The 27,435-nt window shown below is 43.0% G+C and overlaps 1 protein-coding gene across 8 annotated transcripts in view; it reads left to right on the forward strand.

Annotated features, from left to right (window-relative positions):
- The window catches only part of LOC138840911 (ataxin-2-like), a 70,957-nt gene that overhangs the window by 34,693 nt on the left and 8,829 nt on the right, over positions 1-27,435 (forward strand). For 2 of the 8 annotated variants that reach the window (XM_070041313.1, XM_070041317.1), the window contains exons 8-21: positions 315-512; positions 1,713-1,891; positions 3,598-3,843; positions 6,422-6,604; positions 7,995-8,192; positions 8,627-8,734; positions 9,212-9,282; positions 9,991-10,283; positions 11,760-11,823; positions 13,914-14,066; positions 14,543-14,609; positions 20,467-20,651; positions 21,131-21,263; positions 25,828-25,881. In XM_070041313.1, coding sequence (XP_069897414.1) covers positions 315-512; positions 1,713-1,891; positions 3,598-3,843; positions 6,422-6,604; positions 7,995-8,192; positions 8,627-8,734; positions 9,212-9,282; positions 9,991-10,283; positions 11,760-11,823; positions 13,914-14,066; positions 14,543-14,609; positions 20,467-20,651; positions 21,131-21,263; positions 25,828-25,881 — 2,132 coding nt within the window. The remainder of the gene's footprint in view (positions 1-314; positions 513-1,712; positions 1,892-3,597; positions 3,844-6,421; positions 6,605-7,994; positions 8,193-8,626; positions 8,735-9,211; positions 9,283-9,990; positions 10,284-11,759; positions 11,824-13,913; positions 14,067-14,542; positions 14,610-20,466; positions 20,652-21,130; positions 21,264-25,827; positions 25,882-27,435) is intronic. The other 6 variants (XM_070041319.1, XM_070041320.1, XM_070041312.1 and 3 more) reach the window with 5 other exon arrangements.

The raw sequence follows: 27,435 nt of genomic DNA on the forward strand, positions 1-27,435 counted from the left end.
GAATGTGGTTTAGAGGTAGAGTGCTTGCCTAGCATGCATGAAGCCCTGGGTTTGATTCCTCAGTAACACATAAACAGAAAAGGCCAGCAGTGGCGTGGCTCAAGTGGTAGAGTGCTAGCCTTGAGCACAGAAGCTCAGGGACAGCGCATAGGCCTCAGGATTGGCAAAAACAAAAAGCCTCAAAGTTAACGATTTATAAAATATAGTAGTCGTGTCTATAATTTTTCTAATATCCCAAACTAAAATTTCTTAATAATTGTTGGTGGCAGATGCAAACTATGACTTTAATTGTTTTTCTTCTCTTCATCTTTTAGGGTACCGTTAGAAAGGGATAATTCAGAAGAATTTTTAAAACGGGAAGCAAGGGCAAATCAGTTAGCAGAAGAAATTGAGTCCAGTGCTCAGTACAAAGCTCGGGTGGCTCTGGAAAACGATGACAGGAGCGAGGAAGAAAAATACACGGCCGTTCAGAGAAACTCCAGTGACCGGGAGGGGCACAGTGTGAGCACCAGGTATGTAAAGGAAAGCATAATGCAATACACAACTCAAGGTCTGCATGAGACGGCATATTATTGCTTTCCTTCCTTCGTGAGGCTTAGGTAGAGAATGGGTAGAGAATTGGTTTAAGGTTGCGCTAGAAGAAAGGCACCGGGTGTCACACACATGATAAGGACGAACCTAGGTCTGGAAGCACTCATTCCAGAATAACAGTTAGAGGGAACATGTGCACTACTGCAGCGGCTGTGCACTGTGTTCTGGCCAAGCGGCCTGAGAGCCAACGGAGCGTCCAGTGTGAAGAGCAGGGCGGCTGTCCTGTCAGAAACATCTCAGTGAGGAGGTGGCATTTCGTGCTAGGGTAAGAAGAGAGTAATGAGAGATTGACTTCTTACCTGGTGAAAACACACCCTGAGCATGATCTTGTGTGTGCCGGGTCTAGAGCACAGGGCTGTGTGTTGAGTGCTGTGGTGGCAGGTGGTGAGAGGATCTGAGATCATGGGAGGACTTGTTGGACATGGGGAGCAGTGCCCTGTAGGTGAGGTGAGGAGGGAACTCTCTGTTCTACAGCACTGAGGACTGTGGTGTGCTGTGGAAATTCAACCTAGAGAACTTGGTAAGCAACTTGATGGTGGCTAGTGGCCCAAAAGTTAGAAAAAGGTTAGTTACCAAATGACTGGCAGTATGATGTGTGTATTGATAGTAGAGATAGGAAACATGGAGTGAGTTTCAGGGGAGAAAATAGTGGTTTGGCTTATGCAGTTTCTTGCATTTAAATGACTTAGGGGTATTTCATTTGTTCATAAATAAATATGGAGCAGCACCTACTATATACTTGATAGTCTCTGGGGTACCCACAGCTTACAGGGTGGTTGCCAGAGCTGGCAATCCAACGGGACACATGGAGATTAGAGGCACATCATCAGTGTAGATCCAAAAAACAAGCAGAGAGGAAATCCCACAGAAAAATGAAGTGAAAGGGAACAAGGACTCCTCTCCCCTTACCCACTATCCCATTAAAAAAAAAAGCCTTTTAAGAGCGAGACCCTTGCAGATGGTGCCAGCCGTGGAGAGGAGGGAGCCCTGCAGCAGCTAGGCACTTGGGTAATGGAAGAACAGTGATGTTTGTGGGACTTCTGCCTAAGCTACTTTAAGATGTTTCGTTGGCCTACTATATTTTAGGAAAAACTGATGTCTGGGGGATCTCTCATTTTCAGGGAAAATAAATATATTCCTCCTGGACAAAGAAATAGAGAAGTCATGTCGTGGGGAAGTGGGAGACAGAATTCACCACGCATGGGCCAGCCGGGGCCGGGCTCCATGCCTTCCAGATCTGCGTCTCACACTTCAGAGTTCAACCCGAGTTCTGGTGCAGACCAAAGAGTAGTTAATGGAGGCAAGTATCTTCACCAAATTTGTCAGTGTGACTGATCAAATATAGAGATTTCAGATATTTCAAAGAGTTTACATAATTGATAGACTTGCGCATACCATTAATGATTTTTGTGGAACTTTCACTTAAATGGTGTTTAGTTTACTTTTGTGGATATCAAATTAGTGAACTGTTCGTAAGTCACAGCCCATCCCGCATGACAAAATGCTCACTAAGATGACATGTTAAATTAATTGTAGACATTCACTTAGCAAACAGTCCACACAGAAAGAAATTGGAAACTTTGAGCAAGTTCTCAAAAAAAACACTGGAAACTCAAAATATTTAGACATAATACAGATTTACTTTCAGGGACTGTGTTTATAGTCTTGCTTACTTTGAGGTAATTTATAATATAGACATGACCAAGAGTCATGTGAAGAAAGTAATGACAGAATTGTGCTAAAAAGACATAAAAAACTTAGCCTTTGAGGGTGGGGTGCAGTTCAGCAGCTTAGGTTAAAGAAGCTTGCATCTATAGTGGGAAGGTGTTTTCTGTAACACCTCTAAGGCAGGGTGAACATAGCTCACCAGTTACAGATAGATAATAGATAAAATTCTGTGATACTGAATGGTATAGAAATAGGGCAATTAATAACAGCAATAGGGTGTTACTAACTCAAGGACGAACTGTTTTTCATTTCTAGGCATGTACATTTGCAAAGTTAGATAAAAATAGAGAACACTGAAGTTTCCAATTTCATTTATTTTCATTGAATCTTCTCCAGAATTCCTCTCCAAATGAACACTCTTGAGTATTTTCTTACTTAGAAATGGGAATGAAATGTCTTTGCTCATGGAGTAAAGATTTGTAGTTGTTTATAAGCAGAATTTTCAAATAACCTGAAGGGGGCTGGGAAATGAATGATACTCAAGTGTGTGGAGTCGTCTGGAGAGGAGACCTGGACTGTTAGCGGAGGCTGAGGTGAGTGATCTATAGCAGTGCTGTCAGCCGTGCTGGGTGCTGTGCACCCATCAGCCACTTGATACACTGCTGTAGAGGTGCATGGTGTGTGGACGCAGTCTCTTAGATAAGTATTTACCTAACTGCATCAGTTATTTAGAAGGCTTTCATCCCATTTTGGTGAAATTAGTATATTTGCTTTAAAAGAGTATTATGCATTAACTTTTGTTACTCCCGTGTCTCTAGTAAAAATATTTTTCTTTGACTTAAATGGGAATTAATGAGATTTGATACTGATGATAAAGTCAGGTTCAGATGATAAAATCATAGATAACTATAAAATAAAGCCTTTAAAATTGTATCTGATATCTTTCTTATTTTCATTGTTTCAGTGATAAACCTAAGATAGCAAATAAATAATCTTATTCCTAAGTAGGGATTGCTGTATTTACTGTGTGAAATTATTATATGTATATATCCCTTTTAGAAATTGATACTGTAGATGCAGGATTATTAGGTAGAGTCCTAACTGTCTTCTTCAATAGTGTGTGTAGATCCTAATTAACCCTTTGGGAACGTGTGTTCATTTAAACAGACTTTATTTTAAGGAGGTTACAGTAAAATGTGAATTTATGTCAGTTAAGTTATGCTAATAAAACTTAGCACAAATCAAAATGACTGTCCTCAAAGGGTTAAAATGTACAAGAAATCATTTTTGTCATTTTACTTTTTTTCTGTTTACTTTTTCCCTCATTTTTTTCTTTAGTTTTTATACTTTCCTTCATATCATTTGTTCTGTCAGGTGTCCCCTGGCCATCGCCTTGCCCATCTCCTTCCTCTCGCCCACCTTCTCGCTACCAGTCAGGTCCCACCTCTCTTCCACCTCGGGCAGCCACCCCTACACGGCCGCCCTCCAGGCCCCCCTCGCGGCCATCCAGACCCCCGTCTCACCCCTCTGCTCATGGTTCTCCAGCTCCTGTCTCTACTATGCCTAAACGCATGTCTTCAGAAGGTACAATTCCACAATTTGTTCATGGTTTTGTTTGTCTTTGTTTAACTCCTGTGTGAGTTTATGATTACAAAATAGTTTCCTCTTCATTATTTAGTAACCTATAATTTCTTGAGTTTAAAGTTTATTGTATTATAACTATTAACGTTTTGTTCATGAGAAAGAAATTTCATGAATTTGCTGTGTGAAGCTGTGAAGTGTCTTGAATTGTAGAGGGTTTAATCTTTACCTGATCGTGCTTCTGCGCAACCCGGAAAGGCCTCCCCGCACGCTCCCTCCTCATGGACACTGGATGCAGTGTTCATGAGATGGTAGATGGTTGATGTGTTGGCCACAGGCAGGAGTGGTGTGTTACAGACTCTGATAGGAGTGACATTCCATATCACTGCCCTTGTATGTTTACCCTCCCATCACAGCTCAGTGTTTTTAGAGTACTGAAGGAATTCTAAATTAAACTGATTTTTTTTTTTTTTTTTTTTTTTTTTGTTGGTCATGGGGCTTGATCTCTGGGCCTGGGCGCTGTCTCTGAGCTCTTTAGCTCAAGGCGAGCACTCTACCACTTGAGCCACAGCACCACTTCAGTTTTTCTAAGTGGTTGATATGACAAGAGTCTCACGGACTTTCCTGCCCACGCTGGCTTTGAAACTTGATCCTCAGATCTCAGCCTCCTGTAGCTAGGATGACAGGTGTGAGCCACTGGTGCCCAGCTGGGCTCACTAATTTTTTTTTTTTTTTGGGTCATGGGGCCTGAACTCTGATCAGCTCATTAACTAATTTTTAAGATGACATTTTTCTTCCTCTCCTAATGGCAATTAATTGCAAGGTTATTTTGTTGAAGTGCTTGCAGCTGTTGTTTGAGTAGCTGTTTATTTCAGAAGTGTAAGATAAGAACTGAGCTTTTTTTTTTCTTTTTTTTCCTGTTGTAGGGCTTGAACTCAGGTCCTGGGCACTGACCCTGAGCTCTTTGTGCTCAACCACTTGAGCCACAGAGCCACTTCCAGGTTTAGAGTGGTTTAATTGAAGATAAGAGTCTCACGGGGAATTTTCTGCCCGGGTTGCCTTTGAACCACAATCCTCAGATCTCAGCCTCCTGAGTAGCTAGGATTGCAGGTGTGAGCCACTGGCACCTGGGCAAACTGAGCATTCTTTACGTGAAGCTGGAAAGACTACATGGGCTTCCAGAGGAAGTCTTCTGCTAAAGTTAGGGTGTATTCTTTTAAAGATCATGTCTATGATAAAATCCATGCTATTCTAAAGAGTTTGGTGCCAGGATATGCACAGGGACCTTGGCTCTCACAGTAAAAAATAAATTTTGTGAGTGTTAGCACCATCAGGTATCTCTGGTGGGGAAGGCTGTCCAGAGTTTGGCTTTGTGATCACTGCTTTAGAAAGAGAAATAAATAGCATATGACAGAATGGGTGATGTAGAAATTTGACAGTTGTTTTTTTTTGGCCAGTCCTGGGGCTTGAACTCGGGGCCTGGGCGCTGTCCCTGAGCTCCTTCTGCTCAAGGCTAGCACTCTACCATTTGAGCCACAGGGCCACTTCAGCTTTTTCTGTGTATGTGGTGCTGAGGAATCGAACTAAGGGTTTCATTCATGCTAGGCAAGCACTCTACCACTGAGCCCACCTTCCCAGACTTGACGATTCTTTTAGTACAGATTTTAACCCCAAGTGTCATATAGCTTGGTCTTAGAAGTTATACTTTAACAGTAGGATTTCAGCTAAAAGTCTGAGAAACTATTTACAGGGGAACATTGTTTTAAGCCATGATTTATAATATTGATGGTCATACAGAAGACATAGTATGCTAGCAATTTAGAGAAGCTTAAAGATATGCACATATATTTTAGGATTGATGGTCCTTTTATTTAAAAAAAAATTTTTTTTAAAGCAGGGGGCCATAGCTAACTGTGTGATCTTAGGAGGATGAGCTAACTAAACCAAAGGCATAGCTCAGGTGGTTGAGTGCCAACTTAGCAAGCAAGCCTAGCAAAAGTGAGGACCTGAGTTCAAGCCCTGGTACTGGCACCCAAAAATATCCTGGAGACCTACATAGCTCAGCAGTAGAGCTCATGCCTAAAATGTATGAGACTAGGGTTCTATATCCAGCATTGCAAAAATAAATGTACAAAATGCCCCCCCCTAATTTTCTTAAATTTGAGGTGTAAATTAGAAGTATATGGGAAAGTAAAAATCATTCTATTTTATAACTATACAATTCAATTGTATTTTTTGTATGCCTGCAAATAATGAGTACAAATAAATTACTAAAATTCTAAGACTTGTGACATATTAGTGTGTTGGGGTTTCTTTTAGCACCAACCTCATCTTTCCCTTTCTTTAAGAAAAAAGGGAAATAAAAAGTATTTGTAACTTGTTGTATTCCAAAAAATAATTGTGAATTAGTATGGCTAAAAATTTGTATGGTATGGTTTATCTTTTCATTTTTTACCAAGGAGAAGCTTGAATAAGACAGGGTGTGAGCGCGTTTAGCAGAAGAGTACAGTGTGTGAGCGCGTTTAGCAGAAGAGTACAGTGGACATTGCAGCACTTGTGACGTTCGTGACCCCTCTCTTAGGGCCTCCCAGGATGTCTCCGAAGGCCCAGCGACACCCTCGCAACCACAGAGTTTCTGCTGGGCGGGCCTCCATAGCCAGCGGCCTAGAATTTGTATCCCACAACCCGCCAAGTGAAGTAGCAGCTCCTCCGGTGGCCAGGACCAGTCCAGCCGGGGGAACGTGGTCATCAGTGGTCAGTGGTGGTAGGTATCCCTTGGCCTGGGGTCTCATGGCAGTGTATATTTTGTGTTTTTGCTAAGTGAGAAATAGCACAGCTCTGAGGAAACACAAGACATCTATGAAACCCCAGGAGAACCAGGAAGTAGCTCTATTGCTGTGTTAGATAGAGCAGGTCGTGCAAGGAGCTGATCTTCAGTTTTTTTTTCAATGAGTGAAGTCATTATTGTCTAGTATACTTGATGGGCTTTGAGTCAATTCCTATGAGGTTTGTAAGTACATAGTTGAGACTTAGAGATTATTACTGTATAAGGCAAAAACACTTCATAATATGACTTGACTCTACTTTTTTTTCTACTTGTTTTTCACCTTTCAGCAATTTTGTTCATTGATTGATTCCATCCAACACTTAATTTGAGCTTACAGTACAGTGAGTTACCATAACATCTGTATCTGACACTATTGCCTTTGAAGGGATATGAAACACAAAATGAGAAGGTCAGCTTTAATCTGATTAGCTTGAGGAATACCCTGATAGCAGCTACAACAGTAAAGATTATACTTTGATAAGATTTTAGAATTAGGCTTATGTTGCTTTGAAAACTTTGCCAATCCTTACTCCTTACGGCTTTGCTCTTACAATAACTGGGGAGCTAGAGGTTGCAGTGAGTACTTTTCTTGTTTGTTCTTTGAACTACCGGGAGAAAAATCTTGATATAGCTACTTTAGCCAGGCACTGGTGGCTCACACCTAATCCTACCTACTCAGGAGGCTGAGATCTGAGGATCACAGTTCAAAGCCAGCCTGGGCAGGAAAGTCCTTGAGACTCTTATCTCCAAAAAACTACCAGAAAACTGGAAGTTGCGTTATGGGTCAAGTGGTAGATTGTTCACCTTGAGCTGAAGAACTGAGGGACAGTGCTAAGGCCCAGAGTTCAAGCCCCACAACCGACCCAAAAAAAAAAAAAATCCAAGAGGGAACCCACAGCTGAACTTGGGTATTAGTGGTTACTATCTTTGTTCAGATACTTTTTGTAATTACTACTATCATTCCTAAGACTTTATTTTTTGTTGTTGTTTATTTTATTTTTTTCTTTGTCAGTCGTAGGGCCTGAACTCTGGGCCTGGGCGCTGTCCCTCAGCTCTTCAGCTTAAGGCTAGCGCTCTACCACTTGAGCCACAGCGCCACTTCCGGCTTTTTCTGGCTTATGCGGTGCTGAGGAATGGAACCCAGGGCCTCATGTATGCAAGGCAAAGCGCTCTACCACTGAGCCACCTTCCCAGCCTCTCCTAAGACTTTATAAAACAGAGTACTGGGATAAAGTGTGGGGACCGGTGAGGACAACCACTTAAATCTTCAGAAAAACCTCTTTGAGCCAAGGATGTTGTAAATAACTTTTCCCTTGCTTCTGTCTAGTTCCGAGATTATCTCCAAAAACTCACAGACCCAGGTCTCCCCGACAGAACAGTGTTGGAAACCCTCCCAGCGGGCCTGTGCTCACTTCTCCTCCAGCTGGTACCGCCCCGGCCGAAGCAATTGGCATGCCTGTTGCTGCTACGTCTCCTACGCCTGCCAGCCCCGCCATCAATAGAGCCGGGACCCCATCCGCTGAGGGTATGAGGCCCAGGCCTTCCAGGCCCTGATGCCAGCTGACAGGTTGTGGCCCAGGCCTTCCAGGCCCTGATGCCAGCTGACAGGTTGTGGCCCAGGCCTTCCAGGCCCTGATGCCAGCTGACAGGTTGTGTTCTTTTAGCTGTAGGTGTTCTATTTTAAATACACATTGAACTTTTTATGTAAATTGTGTTGTTTATACAATACCCACTAATCTCATAGATACTATTCTTTAATGTCTGGTATCTGGAAAATTAGCTTTTCCTGGGTACTAAGGGCCAGTATGAAAACTTAATGGTAGCTCATAGGATGGTAACAAAAAAGAAAAGCTTCCATATAATTTGATTTTCCAAAAACAGGAAATCAAAAGTTGAGTTCTGTTTCACCTCATTTTTATGACTCTGACACTGAACTTTTTTTTCTAAATTGCTTTCTAGCTAAAGATTCCAGACTCCAAGATCAGAGGCAGAATTCTCCAGCAGGAAATAAAGAATGCCTGAAAGCCATTGAAGCATCGCCTAGCTTCTCAAAAACTGAAAATAAAGGTGAGAGTTTTGTTTTTTAAAGTTTTTAGTCATAAATGTTAAAACAGGGAAGCGATTATGTGTCATTTCATCTTTCAAGCAGTGTATTTTTTAAAAAAAATTTTTATTGAGATTAGATGATTACATAAATTTCACATATTTCACAGTATTGTGGAATAGTGACACTTACTTAAAGGCACTTCACAAGGCAAGTTGTCATTATCATGGTCTATAAAGTTTGTGAATTCTATGAGCTTTGATGATAAAACTAGTTCTTCCACATGCGGTGGTATTTACATTTCTTTCCTTTTGTTTAGTGTATTTTTGTAGTTCTAATTTCTCATGTGTAGTTATTAAATACCAAAATCCAAAATTAACATGTAAAATTGTTATTCTTTTGATGATAGGTTTTGTTGGCATTTCTAATATTCAATACTAAAACAGTTTCAAGTAAAAGAGTAGAAATAAATTGACATGAAAATTTTTTTGATGTTACAGGTATATCACCAGTTGTTTCTGAACACAGGAAACAAATAGATGATTTAAAGAAGTTCAAGAATGATTTTAGGGTAAGTGTCATGTTGAATCATGTGTGAGGATTTATTTTGGTTTTTTGTTTTTGTTTATGTGGTACTAAGGAATCAAGCAGGGCATCATGCACACTAGGCAAGCACTCTTACCACTAAGTCACATTCCCAGCCCAATGCGTGAGGATTTAAAAGATAAATAACAAAAGTGCATGGTGTACACATTCAGAAATATGAAGAATGGGAGGCAAACAATTTGAGGCAGCCTGGGCAGAGAAGTCTGTGAATGTTCACCTCATTAAAGATATCTATTGCCCCAGAAACTGTGACAGTGTATCAGAAGGTGGGCCCTGACCTAACAGTGGTGTGTACAAAGTGGGGCTAGAGCTGTAGCTCAGCAGTACAGCATCTGCCTAGCAAACTAGATCCTGGAGTTCAAAACCTAGTACTAGCCCAGTGCTGGTGGCTCACACCTGTAATTCTAGCTACTCAAGAGGCTGAGATCTGAGGATTGTGGTTTATAACCAGCACGGGCAGGAAAGTCCAAAAAAGCTGCAAGTGCAGCTGTGGCTCAAGTGGTAGAGTGCTAGTCTTGAGCAAAAAAATTTCAAATACAGTGCCTAGGTCCTGAGTGCCCCAGAGTACCAAAGAGGAAAAAAAAAAAAAAGGCTCATGTAAAACATTTCATGCCACAGAAAATTCTTACTGTTCATGTACTCATCGAGAAAATTGACTGCTTCTTTTATTTAGTTACAGCCAAGTTCCACAACGGAGTCAATGGATCAACTACTAAATAAAAATAGAGAGGGAGAAAAGCCAAGGGATTTGCTCAAAGACAAAATTGAACCCATTTGTAAGGACTCTTTCATTGAAAATAGCAGCAGCAACTGTACCAGCGGCAGCAGCCCCAGCGCCTCCCCGTCCGTCCTCAGCAGTGTAGAGCCCCGGAGGGGACCGGAGGTCACCTCCCAAGGCGTGCAGACTTCCAGTCCAGCGTGCAAGCAAGAGAAAGATGATAAGGACGAGAAGAAAGATGCAGCTGAGTAAGTAAATCATTCCTACTGGTGGACTTAACGTCGATAGCTTTTTTTTTTTTTTTTGGTACTGGGGATCGAACCCAGGACGTTGCACTAGCTAGGCAAGTGCTTTGCCACTGAGCTACATCCCAGCCCAATGTCGATAGCTTTTTGAAAAAAATTGTTATTGTAAAGCAGACGTGCAGAGCGATTACAGTTACATGAGTCAAGTGAGGAGTATATTTCTTTTTTAGCCATGGATTAGACAGCTGTGAAGTAGCTCCATTCAATAGTTGGTATGAACTAGTGGTTTGGTGACCAGTTAGGCCATTTCCCCTCACTATCCTGCCTTGACTGCAGCAGGCTTTTTCCAAAATGTTCAAGAGTAGAAAAGTTAGGTTTGGGGGATCTGCCACCTCTGAACTCTTGTCAACTTTCATCCTAGTATTCTCCGAAGAGTATGCCCTTGCTCAGGTGGAAAACGACATTTTTCAGCAGAAGCGGTGTTTCAGTGAATATCTGAATGTGTTTGTCCTAATTGTGCGGATTATCCATTAAAGGGATTGTTAAGAGCTACCTCAGAACCTAACCACTGGTTTATTATAGCCATGAGTTCGCGGCTTGTGTGGACTACATATGTAGATTGCCCGCTGGGGGAGAAGCCTACAAGCTTTGAATTGGCATTCGTATTTAATTGAAATGGTTAAGGGTTGCTTGTTTCATAGGCAACTATGGTCTTTCCAACTTGAAGGATTGGTTGATTGCATTTGAAGAAAGCAGTTTTTGGTTTCTGTGGCCATTTTTAAAAATTAGGTTAAATAGTGGGTAATGAGGTACCTGTTCCCTTTAATAAGGAAGGTTAATAATCTAATGGGAATTGTTTACATATAGCCAGGTGTCAGTAGCTTACACCTGTAATCCTAACTACTCTGGAGGCTGAGATCTGAGGAGGGCAGTTCAAAGCCAGCCAAGGCAGGAAAGTCCAGAAGACTTTTTTTTTTTGGGGGGGGGGTGTCGGTCGTGGGGCTTGAACTCTGGGCTTGGGCGCTGTCCCTGTGCTCTTCAGCTCAAGGTGAGTGCTCTACCATTTGAGCCACAGCACCACTTCCGGTTTTCTAGTGGTTTATTGGAGATAAGAGTCTCACGGACTTTCCTGCTCGGGCTGGCTTTGAACCATGATCCTCAGATCTCATCCTCCTGAGTAGCTAGGATTACAGGCATGAGCTACTGGCGCTCGGCTCAGGAGATTTTATCTCCAGTAAACCATCAAAAAACCGGAAGTAGCACTGTGGCTCAAGTAGTAGACTGCTTGCCTTGAGCTGAAGAGCTGAGGGACAGCACCCAGGCCCAGAGTTCAAACCCCACGACTGACCAAAAAAAAAAGAAATGTTTAAATATGATAGACGTTGGCAATATTTATCAGGCATGGAACAGCTTAGAGAAACATAAATTCCATGCAACGTTCACTGGCCTGTACTTTTTCCTTTTTTCTTCCTGATTTAGGCAAGTTAGGAAATCTACATTGAATCCCAATGCAAAGGAGTTCAACCCTCGATCCTTCTCTCAGGTAAGTTTGTTACCTGTTTTGAGGTTATTCTAATCTCTGAAAAGAATTAATTCCACCTGTAATCCTAGCTACTCAGGAGGCTGAGATCTGAGGATCATGGTTCAAAGCCAGCCTGAGCAAGAAAGTCTGTGAAACTCTTATCTCCAATAAAAACCACCAGAAAACTGGAAGTGCCACTGTGGCTTAAATGGTAGAGCACTAGCCTTGAAATGAAGAGCTGAGGGACAGCACTCAGGCCCAGATTCAAGCCCCACAACCAATCAAAAAAAAAGAAAAAAGGTTCTTATATTCTCAGGATGATACTCTTAGAGACAAAAATCTGAACCTAATTTCCCATTCAGAATTTGAAGCTGATTGACTAGGCCATTGAGCTCACAGACATGCTATTGTTGTTCTACTAAATTAAAAAAAGATAAACATTTTAGAATATTTTGCTTGATTTCTTAAAAATTGACTGTCAGGCACTATTTATAGCGACAATTTATTTTGATGGTACTAGTACTTTAATTTAGGGTCTTACCCTTGCTAGATAGGTGTTCTACCACTTAAGCCTGATAATATAATATAATATAATATATTTTTTTTCTTTTTTTTGGGGGGGGTCCGGTCGTGGGGCCTGAACTCTGGGCCTGAGCGCTGTCCTTCAGCTCTTCAGCTCAAGGCTAGTGCTCTACCACTTGAGCCACAGCGCCACTTCCGGCTTTTTTCTTTTAGCTTATGTGGTGCTGAGGAATCGAACCCAGGGCCTCATGCATGCAAGACAAGCACTCTACCACTGAGCCACCTTCCCAGCCCCAAGCCTGATAATATTTTTAATTTCCAAACTCTTGCCATATAAACCAGGGGCTGGTGGCTTACATGTGTAAGCGATCTGAGGATCACAGTATAAAGCGAAATCAGGCAAACAAATATGTGAGGCTTTTATCTGCAGTTACCCAGCAAAAAGCTGGAAGTAAACTGGATTCAGATGTTAGCTCACTAGCCTTGAGTGAAAAAGCTAAGGACAGCACCCAGACCCTGACCAAGTCTCAGTACTGCTACCAAAAATTTATTTTGCACTATGTATAGTTATCTACCTGAGTACTTTTTACTTTTCATTAAAACATTTATTTTCTGGGCTGGGAAGGTGGCTCAGTGGTAGACTACTTGCCTTGCATGCATGAGGCCCTGGATTTGATTCCTCAGCACCACATAAGCAAAAAAGAAAAAACCGGAAGTGGCGCTGTGGCTCAAGTGGTAGAGCGCTAGCCTTAAGCTGAAGAGCTGAGGGACAGCGCCCAGGCCCAGAGTTCAGGCCCCACAACCGAACCAAAAACAAAACAAAAAACCACATTTATTTTCTGAGAGTTTTTTTTTTTTGTCGGCCGTGGGGCTTGAACTCTGAGCCTGGGCGCTGTCCCTCAGCTCTTCAGCTCAAGGCGAGCGCTCTACCACTTGAGCTACAGCGCCACTTCCGGTTTTCTGGTGGTTTATTGGAGATAGGAGTCTCACGGTCTCTCCTTCCCGGGCTGGCTTTGAACCGTGATCCTCAGATCTCAGCCTCCTGAGTAGCTAGGATTACAGGCGTGAGCCACCAGCGCCCGGCCTCTTGTTTTGTTTTGTTTTGTTGAGAGCAGTAGTAGGAATTGAACCCTGGGTTATTTATATGTTGCCACTTCATCGCTGTCTAGGTTTTGCTTTAAAGTAGTAGGGATCAAACCTAAGCTCATATGTGCTAGGCTCTGGGTTTTGTATTAGTTGAAAGCAAGTAAAAACTTAGATACATTAGAAGAATCCGCCTACAGATAGCATTAATAGTTAAATTTTGTTTGTTTGTTTGTTTGTTTTGGTCGGTTGTAGGGCTTGAACTCTGGGCCTAAGTGCTGCCCCTCAGCTCTTCAGCTCAAGGCAAGCACTCTACCACTTGAGCTACAGCGCCACTTCCGGTTTTCTGGTGGTTTTATTGGAGATAGGAGTCTCACAGTCTTTCCTGCCCGGGCTGGCTTTGAACCGTGATCCTCAGATCTCAGCCTCCTGAGTAGCTAGGATTACTGGCGTGAGCCACCAGCGCCTGGCTCAATAGTTAAAAATTTTAAATTTTGTTTCTGTAGCCAAAGCCTTCCACCACCCCAACTTCACCTCGGCCTCAAGCACAACCGAGCCCCTCAATGGTGGGTCCTCAGCAGCCCACACCAGTCTATACGCAGCCTGTTTGTTTTGCACCAAACATGATGTATCCAGTCCCTGTGAGTCCGGGTGTGCAAGTAAGTCGATGGAGTTTGTGTTCACTTTGCCTCCCCCTTGTTTGTATTTGGCACAGGTATTGTTTAGATTTGAAGTAACTTGAGTTAAGATGGCATGTAAAAACATTTTCTAAAGATAATGGTTTGTTTATATTATTTGTTTATGTTAGAATATGTACCTGAATCTGGCAATATTTACTGGTGAAAAAAAATGTTGAAGGTTTAGTGTTTGGAGTTTTTCCTCTTAGCTGTGGATATGGTATTGGTGGTCAATGACTTGTCAAAGATAGAGCTTTATAATTGGTTGTTTCTGTTTGGTGTTGAGCCTAGGACCTTTTGTGTGATAGGCAAGTACTGTACCACTGAGCTGTATCTGCCGTCCTTTGAGTGATTCGCAGAGTATCTTAGAGCTAGCTCTGGCAAGCTAAAGCTAAGAGAGAGGGAAAGAATACTTTATCAGAAGATCTTAATGTTATTTTTTTTTTAATTCCCTCAAGCCTTTATACCCAATACCCATGACGCCCATGCCAGTGAATCAAGCCAAGACCTATAGAGCAGGTAAAGGTGAGAGTATTCCTGCCTGTGTCTGCCTGTGTTCTTGCATGCTGCATGAGTGAAGATGCTGGGTACAGTGGCTGTGCTTGGGGCTTTCCCTGGGCCAACATGAAGGTGTTTCGATCAGTTTTTCTGGACTGTTCACTTTCTTCTTCAAAAAGAACTATGATCATCTTACTGTGAGAGCAGGGAAAGGGTTTTGGGTTTGTTTTTTTTTTTTTGGCGGGGGGGGGGGGGTGTTCAGTCGTGGGGCCTGAACTCTGGGTCTGGGCGCAGTCCCTCAGCTTTTCAGCTCAAGGCTAGCGCTGTACCACTTGAGCTACAGCGCCATTTCCGGCTTTTTTCTTTTTGCTTATGTGGTACTGAGGAATCGAACCCAGGGCCTCAGGCATGCAAGGCAAGCGTTCTACCACTGAGCCTCCTTCCCAGCCCGGGAAAGGGTTTTATAGTGCCATTGTAATACACTATTAACTTGTTCTTCATTTCTACCTGGTGTTATGGTTTTACTGACATAGAAGGATCTGTGTTACAAAACAAAAGATGAACTAGGTGCTGATGATTCACGCCTGTAATCATAGCTACTCTGGAGGCTGAGATCTGAGGATCGAAGTTCAAAGACATCTGGGGCAGGAAAGTCCGTGAGACTCATCTCCAGTTAGCCACCCCCAAAACCAGAAGTAGAGCTGTGGCTCAAAGTCGTAGAGCACTAGCCTTGAGCACAAAAGCTCAGGGACAGTGCCCAGACCCAGAGTTTAAGCCCCATGACCGACAAATAAAAAATACAAAATACAAAGAATGATTGCCATAAGAACAAGCATGTCATATATCTTTTTTGTTTGTTTGTTTTTGTTGGTCATGGGGCTTGAACTCTGGGCTTGGGCGCTGTCCCTCAGCTCAAGACGAGCGCTCTACCACTTGAGCTACAGCGCCACTTCCGGTTTTCTAGTGGTTTATTGGAGATAGGAGTCTCACGGTCTGGTCTTTCCTGCCCGGGCTGGCTTTGAACCTCGATGCTCAGATCTCAGCCTCCTGAGTAGCTAGGATTACAGCCGTGAGCCACCGGCGCCCAGCCATATATCTTGACTGTAGGAAAATTTTCTATTTCTGTAGGCAGAAATCAATATAGCTTTTTAAGCTAGTACAGCCATGTTACAGAGCATTCCTGCTAAACTATACCCACAAGAATCTCAGCTGGGTATAGTAACTGTGCTAATAGAAAAGTGAGTAGGTATTTACTGTTATCTATTATTTCCATTCTGTGATTGACCAGATTTTTGTCTTTTGTTTTTTTTTTTCATATGTAAGCTTTTTGATGAACTTTTTTTGTGGTTCTGGGTTTTAGACTAGGATTTTGTGCTTGTTGGACAGGCACTCTACCACTTGTGCTAAGTTCCCTAGCCATTTTTGCGTTTAGTTATATTTCGGATAGGGTCTCATGCTTTTGCCTGTTTTGATACTCCTTCCTCTGCGTCTCCAGAGCTGGATGACAGGTCTCTGCAATTAGACTGGGCTTATTGGTTGAGATTAGACCTCAATTAACTGTTTTTCCAAAATGGCTTACACCACGAGCCACTATGCCCAGCTTAATGAAGTTTTAAAACAAATCCCAAATACCATGCCATTTATTTTCTATTAAAAATTTTTTTTTCTCAAGATAGCCAGGGGTACTGTGATGTTTTTCTCTCTTCTTTGGTGGAAGAGGGTTGTTGGGGAATGAGCCTAGGGCCTTGAGTGGGCTCAGACTGCCTCTTCTCCACGGAGCTCTGACTTCAAGGCTGTGTTACCCTGATTTATTCAGTAGGTAACCACACGTGCTCACATGGCCCCGGTGAGTCAACAATGTTTTAATGGTTGGCTTATTTGGTATTATTTTGTGGTAGAAACCAGTTTTTATGTAGTATGTCCAATAGTCTAGATCTGTTGTTGTCTTACGGTGGTCTTGATAATATGAAGGTTCCATTTTCTGGGGAGAAGGTAGGTGTACGGTTCAGTGTTGAGTCTTCTCTGTGTGGTATATTGGATCATGCTAGGAGGCACACAGCATCCGGCCCTGCTTGTGGTTATGGTGAGAATACCAGCTCCAGCCCCATTGTCAAAACTGCTAATCTTTCATGATTGATACTTAGCAACAGTTTTTCATGAGGGCTGTGGTTCCCAAATTTTACTGTCCTTTAGAATTACTTGCAGAGAACATTTAATAAGACAGATTGCTTGCTGCAGAGTTTCTAATTTAGCAGGTTTTTGGGTTATAGCTTAAGAATTTGCATTTCTCATGCATTCATAAAACCATACCCATGTAATGTCACTGGCCTGGGACCATACTTTGAAACTCAGGGTAATTAGCTGTTGAACTAATAATAATTAGCTGATGAGCTAATAAACCACCAGAAAACCAGTAGTGGCGCTGTGGTAGAGTGCTCGTCTTGAGCTGACTAGCTGAGGGACAGTGCCCAGGCCCAGAGTTGAAGCCTCACAACTGACCAAAAAAAAGAACAAAAGAAATTCTGGCATTTTGTTTGCCTTTATTAACAGGCATCATTCTGTAAACAATTCTGCAACTAGAGAGGGCTCTTTGGTCATGCTGACCTCGTTTGTACAGCAAACACAGGACAAAAATAATTCTTTCTGGTTCTTACAGACATCAGTACCCTGTTACTACTTCTAACATGGATGTGTGTTTATATGTATATGTACAAATTCATTCTTTTGTGTGTACTTATGTGTATACATATGTGCATGTATATGACTTACATATGTATGTTGTGTAATGTATTTATTGGACCTATTTGTCTTTTTCCTTGTTCACACTGTCTCTTCCTTAATAATGTGGACCCCTTCAAATGTCCTTCCTGTTTAATACAGTAGATGGCTCTACCAAACCTATTTCTAAGCTAGGTCTGGATCAGGTATTTCTTCCAGAAACTGGTTTCTTTTGCTGAGAAATAGTATTTAGCCATTATTCTCTGGTCGTTGGGTATATTTCATATTTCTTCAGCGTTACTTCTTCTAGAGCTTTTCAGTGGACAAAACTAAAATCATCAGTAAAGACAAAATTCAGTACTTCATATTGATAATGCACATTTGGTTTAACATTGTAGGATTTTAACTATGACCTTTTGCCTACTTCTTGTATTTTCTCACCTTAAAAATAGTAACTATTGGGCTGGGAATGTGGCTTAGTGATACAGTGCTTGCCTAGCCCTGGGTTTGGATCCTCGGTGCCACATACACAGGAAATGCTGGAAGTGGCACGGTGGCTCAGCGGTAGAGTGCTCGCCTTAAGCAAAAGAAGCTCAGGGACAGTGCCCAGGCCCCAAAGTTCAAGCCCCAGGACTAGCAAAAAAACAAACCAACAACAAAATAAACCCTTAGTGTTCAGGAACAAAAGAAAAAAAAGTTAAAAATAGTAACGATTATTTTGTTGCAAAGCAAATTACCCTATTGCTGGCTGGCTGTGCCCCAGTTCCAGGAGCAGGGTTCCATTGTCAGCATGGCGGTCTGTCTCTGCTCTGGCCTCATGGAAGGCAGGACACGAGGGCTGCCGGAGGCTGGAGCCCACACTCAACGCTTCTGGCATCAAGTTCCCGTAGCATAACGTTCTTTCTACTTTGTGGTTTTTGTTGTCAGATTGTTACGATACAGAATTACAATCTTTTTTTTCTATGTACTGTTATTTTTTCTTAGCTTCTACTTTACTACTAAATTTCTAAAGTGTCATTTTCAGAGTGAGGAACTGTTAATCTTGTTGCTTCCAAAATACCATCTTTGAATGCTTGATCAGTAGGTGAGTTAACCTGGTTGAATTTTTTTTTTCCCTCTGGTGCTACTGGGATTTGAACTCAGGGCCTCATACTTGCTAAAGAGGTGTCCTACCCCTTAATCACTCTGCCAACCCTTTTAGGTATTTATTTTGGTCATGAGGCTTAAACTCAAGCCTTGGGCACTACCCTGGGCTTCTTTTGCTTTTAAGGCTAGCACTCTACCACTTGAGCCACAGCTACACTTCTGGCTTTTTGGTGATTAATTGGAGATTAAGAGTCTCATGGACTTTCCTGCCTGGGCTGGCTTTGAGCTGCAGTCCTCAGATCTCAGCCTCTTGGGTAGCTAGGATTACAAGCATGAGCCACTCACGCCCAGCATGCATTTTTTTTTTTTCTTGTTGTGAGGCTTGAACTCAGGGCCTGGTGCTGTCTCTGATCTAGTGCTCTACCACGTTGGACCACAGTACCACCTTTGGTTTTCTGGTGGTTAATTGGAGATAATCTAAATTACCTTAGAAGGAAATTTGTATCTTCACATTGAAAATCCAAGACGGGATAGTCAATCTGCAGGAACAGTTTAAAGTTTTGTATGTCTTTCAGTGTGTACCTAAGGTTTAATCTTTTTTTTGGGGGGGGGGGGGGTCCGGTCGTGGGGCCTGAACTCTGGGCCTGGGCGCTGTCCCTCAGCTCTTCAGCTCAAGACTAGCACTCTATCACTTGAGCCACAGCGGCACTTCCGGCTTTTTTTTTCCTGCTTATGTGGTGCTGAGGAATCGAACCTAGGGCCTCATGCATGCAAGGCAAGCGCTCTACCACTGAGCCACCTTCCCAGACCAGTTTAATCTTTTTTGTTGTTAATGTAAACTGATTTTTCTCTTCCACCGTGTCTTCTAAATAGTTACTTATGAAGAGCTATATATAAAGGCTTTTGTCATGGGTTGATTTTATGTCCTTGTACTAATACTTGACTAAGTTCTAAATCTTTGAGGTGTTGGATGAAAATATTTTTAATGTTTCAACAATGGGTTCTGAAATTGTCTTACAGTACTAACGATCTCTCGTCTTCTCTGCTGCATCTACACAGCCTACAGGCTGTCACACGCTGTAATTTATGCACAGCAGCTTTCCTTAGCCACAGCAGCATAGGTATTTGGGACTTGTATTCTTTTTTCTGAGGTGAATACATGGATTGTCAGTGCATAGCAGCAGCCTTTGCCTGTACCCGTTACATCCCAGGGCTCGCGCCACATGCACGTGCACATGCGCACGCTCCCACACACAAGTAAGCCTATCAGTGATGATACGATACATGATACGGTATATTGAGCATACCAGATTATTCTTTGTGCTCTGGAACTTGAAAGTCACAATCACACAAAACAGAATTCAAGATAACGTCAGGTGCTGAGCAGAGAGAAAAGACCCACAGCAATCGTAGGAGATGGCAAGATTTGACTGAGCAGAGGCCAGTTCTGAGTTGAGCCAGGGCTTTTTTAGGGCAAGGCAGTCCATGTGGAATGATGCAAGATAGTCAAGAAGTTTCCAGTGCAGGCGGAGGTGAGGGGTTGTGCCTGGAAATTGGCTTTTAGTTGCACAGTGTGCTGTGAGATTCTGCATTCAACACAAAGGAAAGGTCTGCCGAGGCAGTGGTGGGTGTCGATGCTTACGAGGCTCTTCCGTCATGCTTTTTTTCCCCCATTTTTTGGAGCACATCCCCTTCCCCTAGCAAGTGGCAAACAGTTTAGCTATTCCCCCCACCCCTGTGTCTTCTGGTAGAGATAAACTGAGAAGCAGGTGGAAGTAGTCATTGAGCAGTGCGGTGGCGTGTCATGGGTTATGACCCTCCATGCCCAAGGGTCATCCCATGAGGATCCCTGAGCTGACACTTGAAAGTGTCATCTGTGACGAGACTGGTATTTGAGGCTGATGAATAGCAGGCGAGGGAGGACAATCACCAGAACGGTAGGAGTGGAGGAGGGGCGGGAGGCTCACGGGAAGCCTTGTGAGGAGTCAGGTCCCGTAGAGCCTTGTAAGCTGTGGGAACGCGTGTTTTGGTTACCTGTTTCATGTGCCATGAATTCTTTTCCTTCTCCTCCTCCCTGCAGTACCAAACATGCCCCAACAGCGACAGGACCAGCATCATCAGAGCACCATGATGCACCCGGCCTCGGCGGCAGGCCCGCCCATCGTGGCCACCCCACCAGCCTACTCCACTCAGTACGTGGCCTACAGCCCGCAGCAGTTTCCAAATCAGCCCCTCGTTCAGCACGTGCCACACTACCAGTCTCAGGTAAGATACCTTCATGTGGTCAAGGCATTTTCATTTATAGCTTTATGCTTTATACTACAGTGAGGTAGAGAGCTAAGGACTTGGGCCTTTTTAATAGGAGAAAGTGTCAGAATTTTAAAGAAAGGCTTTTTTTTTATTGTCAGTTGTGGGGTTTGAACTCTGGGCCTGAGCTCTGTCCCTCAGCTCTTTAGCTCAAGGTGAACGCTCTACCACTTGAGCCACAGCGCCACTTCTGGTTTTCTAGTGGTTTATTGGATATAAGAGTTTCACAGATTTTCCTGCCCGGGCTGTCTTTGAACCGTGATCCTCAGATCTCAGCCTCCTAAGTAGCTAGGATTACAGGCGTGAGCCACCGGCGCCCGGCTAGAACGGCTTTCTTATGTTCAGTTGTTTGTAGAAAGTGTAGAGATGAGAATGTAAAGGCTGCCTGGCTCTTCTTGGTCTGTTAATGGTTTCCTTTCTTTTCTGTTTGACCCCAGCACCCTCATGTCTACAGTCCTGTACTACAGGGTAACGCTAGGATGATGGCACCGCCAGCACACGCGCAGCCGGGTTTAGTGTCGTCTTCAGCAACTCAGTACGGGGCTCATGAGCAGACGCATGCTATGTATGGTAGGAAGAACTTTGTCTTTCTCACTGTGTGTGATTTTGCTTAACTGGTTTCAAACTCTGTAAATGTGCCCTGTTTAAAAATAACCCAAGTCATGCCGGGCATCAGTGGCTTACGCCTGTCATCCTAGCTACTCAGGAGGCTGAGATCTGAGGATCACGGTTCAAAGCCAGCCCGGGCAGGAAAGTTCGTGATACTCTTATCTCCAATAAACCACTCCAAAAACTGGAAATGGCACTGTGGCTCAAGTGGGTGGTAGAGCACTCGTCCTGAGCTGAAGAGCTGAGGGGTAGCTCCTAGATCCAGAGTTCAAACCCCATGACTAACATAATAAATAAATAACCCGAATTAGGTGTGGTGGCTTAAGCTTTTGATATAATCCTAGCTCCTCAGGAAGCTGGGGCCAAAGGATCTCTTAAATCCAGCAGCTGGAGGCCAGTTGGCCACATAGAGACGTTGCCTCAAAAACCTGCTAATCAAAGTCGGACATGGTGGCTCATGCCTCTAAACCTAGCTACTCAGGAGGTTGAGATCTGAAGATCACGGTTCAAAACCAGCCTGAGCAGCAAAGTCTGCGAGACTCCTTATCTCCAATTAACCACTAGAAAATTGGAAGTGGCGCTGTGGCTCAAGTGGTAGAGCACTAGCCTTGAGCTGAAGAGCTGAGGGACAGCACCCAGACCCAGAGTTCAAGCCCCATGACCAACAACAACAACAAAAAAAACCCAGCCAATCAGCCGAGCACTGGTGACTCATGTGTGTAATCCTAGCTACTCAGGAGGCTGAGAACTATAGTTCAAAGCCAGCCCAGACAGGAAAATGGCTCCATCCTAACATGTCTCTACTGCACCAACTACAGTATGATGAGGAATAGAGAGAGCACGGCAAGTAGGAGTGGATCCCTTCTTCCTCCCTGGTTAACTCATTTGGTTTAGCGTGCCTAAGGCATCAGGACATGCTTACAATAGGAAGATGCCAGAGACGTTCTTTGAGCAGGAAAACTACTCCTTCACAACTTTCTGGGGGTGCTAGCATTCCATTACACTTTTAAAATTTTTTATTTTATTTTTGTCAGTCATGGGGCATGAACTCTGGGCCTGGGCTCTGTCCGTGAGCTTGTCAACTCAAGACTAGCACTCTGTGACTTTGAACCATAGCTCTACTTCTGGTTTTCTGGTGGTTGATGGGAGATAAGAGACTCACAGACTTTCCTTCCTGGGCTGGCTTTGAACTGCCATGCTTAGATATCAGTCTCTTGAGTAGCTAGGATTATTGACATGAGCCACTGGCACTAAATTTGCACTTTTTTTTTCTTTGTAAATCAGTATTTGTTATAATGATATTGTTTCTATAGCATGCTTTATTGTAAGTGGATGGAATTGGTTAACATTACATACATTTTTATTTTTGGTGGTGCTGGGGATTGAACTCAGTGCCTCATGCATGCTAGGCAAGCACTGTACCACTCAGCCTCTTTCATGATGCACACATTAAATAAACAATGTTATAGTTAAATGAGTATCTTGTATAATGTTAAACAATACTGTGCCAGGAACCAGAGGCTCTTTTTTTTTTCTTTTCTTTTTTCCCTTTTAATTAAGAAAAAAATTTTTTGGCAGTCCTAGGACTTGAACTCTAGGCCTGGGCACTGTCCCTGAGCATCTTTTTTGCTCAAGACTAGCACTCTACCACTTGAGCCACAGCACCACTTCCCTGTTTTTCTGTGTATGTGGTAATGAGGAATCAAACCCAGGGCTTCATGCATGCTAGGCAAGCGCTCTACCACTGAGCCACATTCCCAGCACAGCACTCATTCTTGTAATCTTAGCTACCCAGTGGGCTGAGATTTGAGGATTGTCGTTCAAAGCCAGTCTGGGTAAGAAAGTCCAGACTTATCTCTAAATAATCACCAAAGATCTGCAAGTGGAGCTGTGGCTCAAGTGGTAGATGCTAGCTAGCCTTGTGCCAAAAGTTCAGGAACAGTGCCCAGGCCTTGAGTTCAAGCTCCAGGACTGGTCCCCCCCCCAAAAAAAAAAACAAAAACCACAACAAAACAAAACAAGAACAAAAACATTGTACCCACTCTTGGTTCTGGAGCTGGGATTATAGCCATCCAGAAGGCATTGATGAGGAGGGAGGATTGTGGGTATAATTCATATTGTCCATCTTAGTTTTATGGCCAGGGAACTTTGAAGTAGGCCAACTCAGCTGTTTAAGGCACTAAAGTAACAGCATGTTCCATGCTAAAAATTTAAGTAAGCTGGGCACTGGTAATCCTAGCTACTCAGGAGTCTGAGATCTGAGGGTTGTGATTCAAAACTAGCCTGGACAGTAAAGTCTGTGAGACTCTCATCTCCAATAAACCACCAGAAAACTGGAAGTGGGGCTGTGGCTTAAGTGATAGAGCACTAACCTTGAGCACAGAGAGGCTCATGGTCCTGAGTTCAAGCCCCAGGACCAAAACCAAATCTGATCTTCCCACATAATCAATTAAAGCTTATTATTAATAATTAACCAACTTGCCCAGCACTGGTGATTCATGCCTGTAATCCTAGCTACCCAAGAGGCTGATGTGTAAGGGTCATGGTTCAAAAGCAGCCTTGGCAGAAAAGTCCTACCAAAAAAACTAGAAGTGGAGATGTGGGCCAAAGCTGTGCCAGCCCTGAGGAGAAAAAGCTTAGGGATAGCGCCCACGCCCTGAGTTCAAGCCCCATGACCAACCAATAATAATAATAATAAGCCAACTAATTTTGTTTTGGGAATCTCATTTTGTTGTTTTGGCATGGTGGTACATGCCTGTAATCCCAGTACTTGGGAGACTGAGAGAGGAGGATCCGTTTGAGACCAGCTTAGACTTATACAGTATACCTTGTCTTAGAAAATCAAAAGGGCTGGAAGTATCAGTTGGACCAGTGGAGCACTTGCCTAGCAAGCATGAGCCCCTGAGTTAAACCCAGTACCACCCCAAAGAAGAAAGTAAAAAAGCTCAGAAGAAATAAAGAACAATGTAACTGAACATTAGTGACTGGGCGGTTTGGCTTGTGTTGTCACATCTCTCCTGCTTGTTGTAACCAGGCTAGGAATGTGTGAAGGTGCTGTGGGTTCTTCTTTTTCCTTTTGTGGGTTTTTTTTTTTTTTTTTTTTTTTGGTGTTTCTGTGGCTTGAACTCAGAGCCTGGGTTCTCCCTGAGCCTCTTTATGCTCAAGGTAAGCACTTGAGCCACAGTACCATTTCTGGCCTTTTCTGAGTAGTTTATTGGAGACAAGAGTCTCACAGCCTTTCCTGCCCAGGCTGGCTTCGAACCACAGTCTTCAGATCTCAGCCTCCTGAGCTGGTGTTGACAGGCGGGAGCCATGGTTCTTTGTGCTGGCTTCCATGTAACTGCGCTCATTTGCAGCTTTCCATTCTGTTAAAGTCTCCTCTGAATTCTGCTTGTTTCTTTTTTAAAATGTATTTATTTTGTCGAAGGGCTTGAACTGTGGGCCTGGGCACTGTCCCTGAGCTCTTCAGCACAAGGCTAGTGCTCTACTACTTGAGCCACAGCGCCACTTCCATTTTTCTGGTAGTTCATTGGAGATGGGAATCTCACACTTTTTCCTGCCAGGCTGGCTTTAAACTGTGATCCTTAGATCTCAGTTCCTGAATAGCTAGGGTTACAGGCGTGAGCCACAAGCGCCCAGGTAATTTTTTTAAATTATGGTAAAGGTGATGAACAGAGGTGTTACAGTTACATAAGTCAGGTAATGAGTATATATTTCTTTGAACAGTGTCACCCTCTTCCCTCATTTTCTCAAAGATTGCCCCAGCCCTCTCTGCTTGTTCCTGTGTAGTTCAAAGCTAAATCATCTCCATCTGGGATGTGTATGACTTTGTAGTGTTCTGGCTATCTTGGGATGGACTTCAGCTACGAACCTCATCCCTGACTTGAGGCTGCATTCATCATTGCCACTCTCTGCCTAAGAAGTTATGTCATTTTTGTCTCCCACCCCAGTCCTGGTTTATGGTGATGCTCTTGCTACTCTGTACTGAGGACAGAGACACCAGAAGAGTCAGAGCTGGGCTCTTCTTTGATCTGCTTTTTAGTAGCTTGCTGATGATCCCCTAAAACCATACACACACCCCACCCCCATGTGCAGACACAGTTTATTAAGAAATGGTAACAAACTCATGCTTTTATTAATCCTAAGCTTTTGGATCTACTACCAGATTCCTGTAATAACATTTCTATTATTTGTGCATCTTGAACACTAAAATGCTATTTGATTTGGGTACAATTATATAAACATTGTTCAATGAAATGTTGATCTTTTTAATCAGACAATTATTTCATTGCTTTTGTTTAAGCTATCAGCATGTGGAACTTGCTAGCTCAGTACAGAGGGAAAAAAAAAATGTCTTCCTGGTCAGTCTGTCTGCAAATTTTGTTTAAAACGCCCAGCTTCTCTTGTAAAGTCAAAATGAATTATGCATGAATACAAAAGTATTACTAAATATGTCAACCTTTCCAGAAAATTAGGAGAATGCACACCTCAAAAGGCTAATTTACCTTTCTATTTCCAAATTTAGCATGTCCCAAATTACCGTACAACAAGGAGACAAGCCCTTCTTTCTACTTTGCCAGTGAGTTGGGTTTTTTATACTAATTTTAATTGCACAGTAAAACACTTTTTAAAGAATACATGTTAAAGGGAGCAGACCTATTGGACAGTATTTTCCTTGTGCCAGACCAAAATCATTAAAAATATGTATATCTGTAAATCATTCAGACTTTTGAAAAAGGAAATATAACCCAGCTTAAGAAAGCTGGAGTTAATAAAAAAATTATGTTGTTTCGGACATTAATTTTTGCATACCAAGCTACCACAAAACTGTTTGAGAAATGCCTGATGCTTTTCTTGGTCAGGAAAACCTTTGTGAACAGCTATTTTATACCAAGCTAGAGTTTCAAATTAAGGCAGTAGTGGTTTGAGTATCCTGACAGAAAAGAAATTCACTCCTCCCAGCATGCTTCATTGACCAGGGTTGCCGAGCTAGATGGCTGGGGAGGACGCCTGTGTGTGGCTGCCGTTTTAAACCTTGGACCAGACACGTTCAGGAGGTGCCGAGCCGGTGGAGGCTGCCTGTGGCTGCATGCGGCCTCTCCCTCTGGGATGGTCCTTCAGACATGTTTTCCCACCTGATGCGGGGCAAGCTGCTGCATGTGGGCAGGGGACTAGCAGGCCCACTGGGCACCATGTTGTTCCCTGGGTCACTCTGGAATTCTTGTTACTAGGATTTTTCGAGTCACTCGGTATCTGACTACTGCATGCCAGATTCAACTGTGTAAAACATTTTGATCTTAAATTTTTGTTAATTGTGCCATGACTTGGTATCCAAAAATAAACTTATAAAATTAGTATTTATTTACTTATTTGGTGCTAAGAAGTGTTCATGAATTTAATCCTTTAATAGATTCTCTTTAAAAAGGAGTCTTGCTGTATATGTATACTATTAAAAGGAAACTGTGTCTGTGATTACAGTGTGTAAAAGATAGTGTCAGTGGTTAACTTTATTACATAGCAATTTGAGCTCTGATGGACTTATTCTCACTATCTCACTGTGTTAGTACTTAGTCATTTCCCGGGTAAGTTGACAAAAGGTCTGTAAATGGAACTCTGTTGGGCAGCTGTAATTAAGTTGAGCTTATTTTCCACTTTTGAGCCATTTTTGATGGATTGTTGTGGTTTGGTCAGGTTGCCCCTTACTCCCTTACTAGAATTTGCCAGTTTGATTCACTTCCCCTTCTTCCCCTTTTTTGAATCCAACATAGGGTTTAGGAGTTGAAAAATTCTGGGGCTGGGAAGGTGGCTCAGTGGTAGAGTGCTTGCCTTGCATGCATGATGCCCTGGGTTCAATTCCTCAGCACCACATAAGCAGAAAAAGCTGAGGGGTTGGGAGTTTAGCCTAGCGGAAGGTCGCCCACCCGGCGCACGCAAGACCCTGGGTTCAGTCCTCAGCCCTGGAAAAAAAAAAAAAAAGAAAAAGAAAAAGAAAAGGCTGAAATGGCACTGTGGCCCAAGCGGTAGAGCGCTAGCCTTGAGCTGAAGAGCTGAGGGACAGCGCCCAGGCCCAGAGTTCAGGCCTCATGACTGATAAAAAAAAAACAAAGAGGGAGGGAGAGCTGAAAGATTGTGT

The sequence above is a fragment of the Dipodomys merriami genome, unplaced genomic scaffold (assembly GCF_024711535.1).
Source record: "Dipodomys merriami isolate MVZ:Mamm:240054 unplaced genomic scaffold, mDipMer1.0.p SCAF_307, whole genome shotgun sequence".
NCBI lineage: Eukaryota > Metazoa > Chordata > Mammalia > Rodentia > Heteromyidae > Dipodomys > Dipodomys merriami.